This window comes from Vipera ursinii (assembly GCF_947247035.1).
Source record: "Vipera ursinii genome assembly, chromosome: 1".
In the NCBI taxonomy this organism is placed as follows: domain Eukaryota; kingdom Metazoa; phylum Chordata; class Lepidosauria; order Squamata; family Viperidae; genus Vipera; species Vipera ursinii.
The window spans coordinates 13558397-13562676 of NC_139512.1; the positions used below are offsets into that span (position 1 = coordinate 13558397).

The 4280-nt window shown below is 43.1% G+C and overlaps 1 protein-coding gene across 1 annotated transcript in view; it reads left to right on the forward strand.

Annotated features, from left to right (window-relative positions):
* The window catches only part of LOC310632904 (nicotinamide riboside kinase 2-like), a gene marked incomplete at its 5' end in the record, with an annotated part of 13107 nt that extends 11237 nt beyond the window's left edge, over positions 1–1870 (forward strand). The window contains 2 exon segments of the mRNA XM_083350346.1: positions 1338–1423; positions 1542–1870. Coding sequence (XP_083206472.1) covers positions 1338–1423 — 86 coding nt within the window.
* Positions 1871–4280: the final 2410 nt, after the last annotated feature.

The following is a 4280-nucleotide window of genomic DNA, read 5'->3' on the forward strand; positions in this document are numbered from 1 at the left end:
AAGAAGGGTTGGGTCAAATAAATGTGAACGAGGCAAGTGCTAGGGGCTGAAAAATGTCTTAGTGAACAATTTTGGGTGAGAAAAGTTTACCTCTGGCTAAGAGGCGCAGTCCATAAATTTGAAAAATAAGTTTTTAGAAAGCGTTAGAGTTGGGGCCATTCTAATCTCCAAGGGGAGGATATTCCCACAGACCAGGGGCCGCTACGGAAAAGGCCCCTCTTTTAATCCAGGGGTCCCCAACCCCTGGGTTACAGCCCAACCTGGGCCGTGAGCCCTTCACAACCGGGCTGCCCAAAGAGGGAAGCAAAAACGCATATCCCCACTTGTCCAAGCAGCGAGCGAGCGTGCTCACACTCCATTTGTGTAAAGGCTAGGTGCGCGTGCCCGCTGCTTGTGCAGAACCATCCCCTGTCCCCCCCATCTCCCTCCTCCATCCTCAAAGCTGGAAAGGTTGGGGAACTCTGTTCTAATCCCCACCAGCCAACATTCTTTGATTGATGGCACCGGCAGCACGCCCAATCTTCTAGATCGAATTGGATGGGCAGAAACTCTTCCTGTTTCTAAACTCTCAAATCACAATCCCTACTTGTCCCAAAGGTGGTTTTTTTCAAGAGGCAACTGGATTTTCTTGTTCTTCCTTGAAGACGTTTCGCTTCTCATCCAAGAGGCCTCTTCAACTCTGACTGGATGGTGGGGAATGGAAGGATTTATGTTCCTTGCAGACCGCTGGTCATTTGCCTTCTTCTAGAGGGTCACTGAGGGCACTTTGAGGTTTACTTGTGAGCTCAAGGTCACCTTAGTGGTGCAAATGGGTCTGGAGCCTTGTTTGGAACTGCTGACAGCACCATCTATCTCCAGTGTACAACACAGTCCTTTCAGCATTTCCAAGAAGGCTCCACACCCATTTGCACCACTCAGGTGACCCTGAAGACACAGATAAACCTCCAAGTGGCCTCAACAACTCTCAAAGAATGCAAATGACCAGCTGTCTGCAAGGAGTATAAATCCTTCCATTCCCCACCATCCAGTCAGAGCTGAAGAAGCTTCTTGGAGGAGAAGCGAAACATCTTCAAAGAAAAAACAAGAATGTCCAGTTGCCTCCTGAAAAAAGCACCTTTGGGACAACCATGACCTGGATGATGGAGAATCTCCGTGGACATTCACCTAAGGAATGTTAAGGACATTTCATTGAAGCTTTCCCCAGAAATGTCATTAGAATTGTGGCATTACGTCTTGACTAATTCCTGGGATAAATCTCTACCTGCCTGCTGAAAGTTGGGAGTTCACTCTCAATGTAACGACATGCAAATTTGGTAATTATCCATTCTTATTTTCAGTTTATTTGGATGGATTGAAGTCCCGAGATGACCTTTATTTGCAGGTCTTTGAAGATATTCAGAACACGCTCTTGAACCGTTCATAGGTGAATATATTCCTGATTGGACTCGGGGGCGAGGGAGGAAATACTACTGCTTTGCAATAAAATAATTACCAATTTTCATAGTTTAGATGTCAACGTCTTGCTTTTTGTTTTTTTCCAGGATCTGTCGGAAACAGAAAGATCTATGTACAGATTTGATGTAAATACTTTTTTTGGCAGAAGCATGGAGAATTGAGTTTAAAAACACCTGCTGGACACTGTCCTTTAGGAAACAACTTTATGTATATAATTGCACGCTAAGACAACTTGTTGACCACACATCTGTGGGCAGTTTTTTATCTTCTTATTTTATATTCCACTGATATTACATTTTTCAGCTGCATTTTTATACTTGGATGAAGTTTGTAAAATACTACCGCTTATGTCCTTTAACAATAATATCTTCTGTAACTATTTGTGTAATAAATACCACAGTGTATATTCAATAAAGATTGAGACATTTTGTATATCGTACTTGGGAACTGTCACAGCTCTTTGCATCTGCAACACCTCTGGGGTGGGTCATCATACTTTTCTCTCCAGAACCCTTACATACCTCCTCATGGCCCACCTACCCACCATAGAGGCAATGTGAAGTGAGTTTTAGCCATTCCAAGATTATACATTTCATCTCCCATCAGAATATGACTGGTGGGTATGATGAAAGAAACTTGATGATGCAGCCCCATTGTTTATGGCTTGCGTGCCATCTAGTTGGTCTTCCAGGATGGTCTGTTTCCATCCTTCAGATCAGAGGTCTCCAACCTCGGCCACTATAAGACTTGTGGACTTCAACTCCCAGAATTCCTCAGCCGGTTTGGGGAACTATGGCCATTTTATAATTTGTGGACTTCCAACTTCCAGAATTCCTGAGTCAGTGTGGGGAACTATGGCCCGTTTATGACTTGTGGACTTCAACTCCCCGAATTCCTTGGCCAGCATGAGGAATTCTGGGAGTTTTATTTATTTATTTATTATTTAATTCAATTTATATACCGCCCTTTTCCCGAAGGACTCAGGGCGGTTTACAGGGCAAAATTAAAACAATACAATATAAAAATTAAAATAAAATTAAATCAATAGCCCCCAAATTTAAAATTAGAATTTAAAAACCTTAAAACCCCTCAGTCCAGGCCAGCTAACTCAAAAAGCCAGGTTTTTGAGTTGAAGTCTACAAGTCTTTAAAAGTGGCCAAGTTTGGAAAACCTGGCTTCAGATCTTCCAACAGGATAGCCATTGGAACAGTAAACAAGTCCATCCACCTTCTTACTGGTTGCACTTATTTCCACATTTCCCAACATTGTAGACTTCTCAAGGGAGCTTCCTCAATATCCTCAATATCTCCAAAATATAATTTGAGCCTGGTCACTTACAGTATGCCTTAAGTGTGAACTCAAGAACAAATATACATCCATTTTTATTCTGGGCTGTCCAATGGTATACTCAAAAGCTTTCTCCAACACCAAAATTCAATGACGTCAATTCTTTTCTGTCCCAAAGGTGCTTTTTCACAAGGCAACTAGACTTTGTTGGGGTTTTTTTTTAAGATGTTTCACTTCTCATCCAAGCAGCTTCTTCAACTCTGACTGGATGGTGGGGAATGGAAGGATTGATACTCCTTGAAGACAGCTGGTCATTTGTATTCTTTTAGAGAGTCATTGAGGCCACTTGGAGGTTTATCTGTCTCATCAAGGTCACCTGAGTGGTGCAAATGGGTGTGAAGCCTTGGAAATGCTGAAAGGACTGTTGTGGATTGGGGATAGATGGTGTTGTATCCCTCCCCCTCCCACCTCCAAGTGGCCTCAATGCAAATGACCAGCTATCTACAAAGTATAAATCCTTCCCTTCCCCACCATCCAGTCAGAGCGGAAGAAGCTGCTTGGATGAGAAGTGAAACTTCTTCAAAGCAAAGCAAGGAAATCCAGGTGCCTCTTGGAAAAAGCACCCTTGGGGCAACCATGACTTGGAGGACTGAGAATCTCCATAGACATCTGTCTTTCCTGCTTTTTCAAAGACCAACTTTTGCTTCCAGACTGTCACAAGGAATCCTAACCCTAATCCTTGGACAATTTTGATCTTGGGAATGTATAAACGCGTCACCACAACCTACATATTTTCCAAGCCTTCATTGTTGCTCATCTTTCAGTATCGTCACTGTTAATTCTGAAGGCTGGTTTCTGTTCGTTTTCCAGGTTCCCACTAGTCCGCTCTTTTTATTTAATCACAATTCATTCCCTCCCCCACCCCCCGTGCTTCTTGACTTTCCTTACTAGAGTTTGCAAATCTTTTGCAGATTCGGCTATCAGAATGGTGATCAGCAGCATAGTGTAAGTTACTGATGGCTCTTTCTCTAGTTTTAATACAGATGAATAAATGAGAGAAGATGCTCCTTGATTCACTCCTTTGCCAAACTGGAGCCAGTCTGAATGGCTCCCTGACCTGTATCTGAGTTCACACGAGGAAACGAGACATCTGTTCTTGGGGGGGTCTGATTTTCCAAAGAACATTTCACAGCTTGACGTGAGTCAACACCTTCAAAGGATCTTCTATAATTGCTTTTAATTGTTTATATATATTTGTGGATTCTTCAATAAATAATCCACAAAGCATATATGGCTTGTAAAAGGACCATCTTGAGAGCGTTTACCCAGAAGGTCAGTTTCAATCCAGGCCTGCAATCCGTCAGCTGGGCTATTTTAGGACCTTGGTGCTCCCTTTCCAGTCCTAGACTGGTGTTCAGAAATAGCTCTACTGACTGGTAACAGGTGCATAGAATCTCTGAGCCTGCCATCTGTTAGTCACCTGTAAGACAGGTGTCCTTAGGTAGGAGCTCCGTTCTCCCAGCTCTGCCTTCCACCTG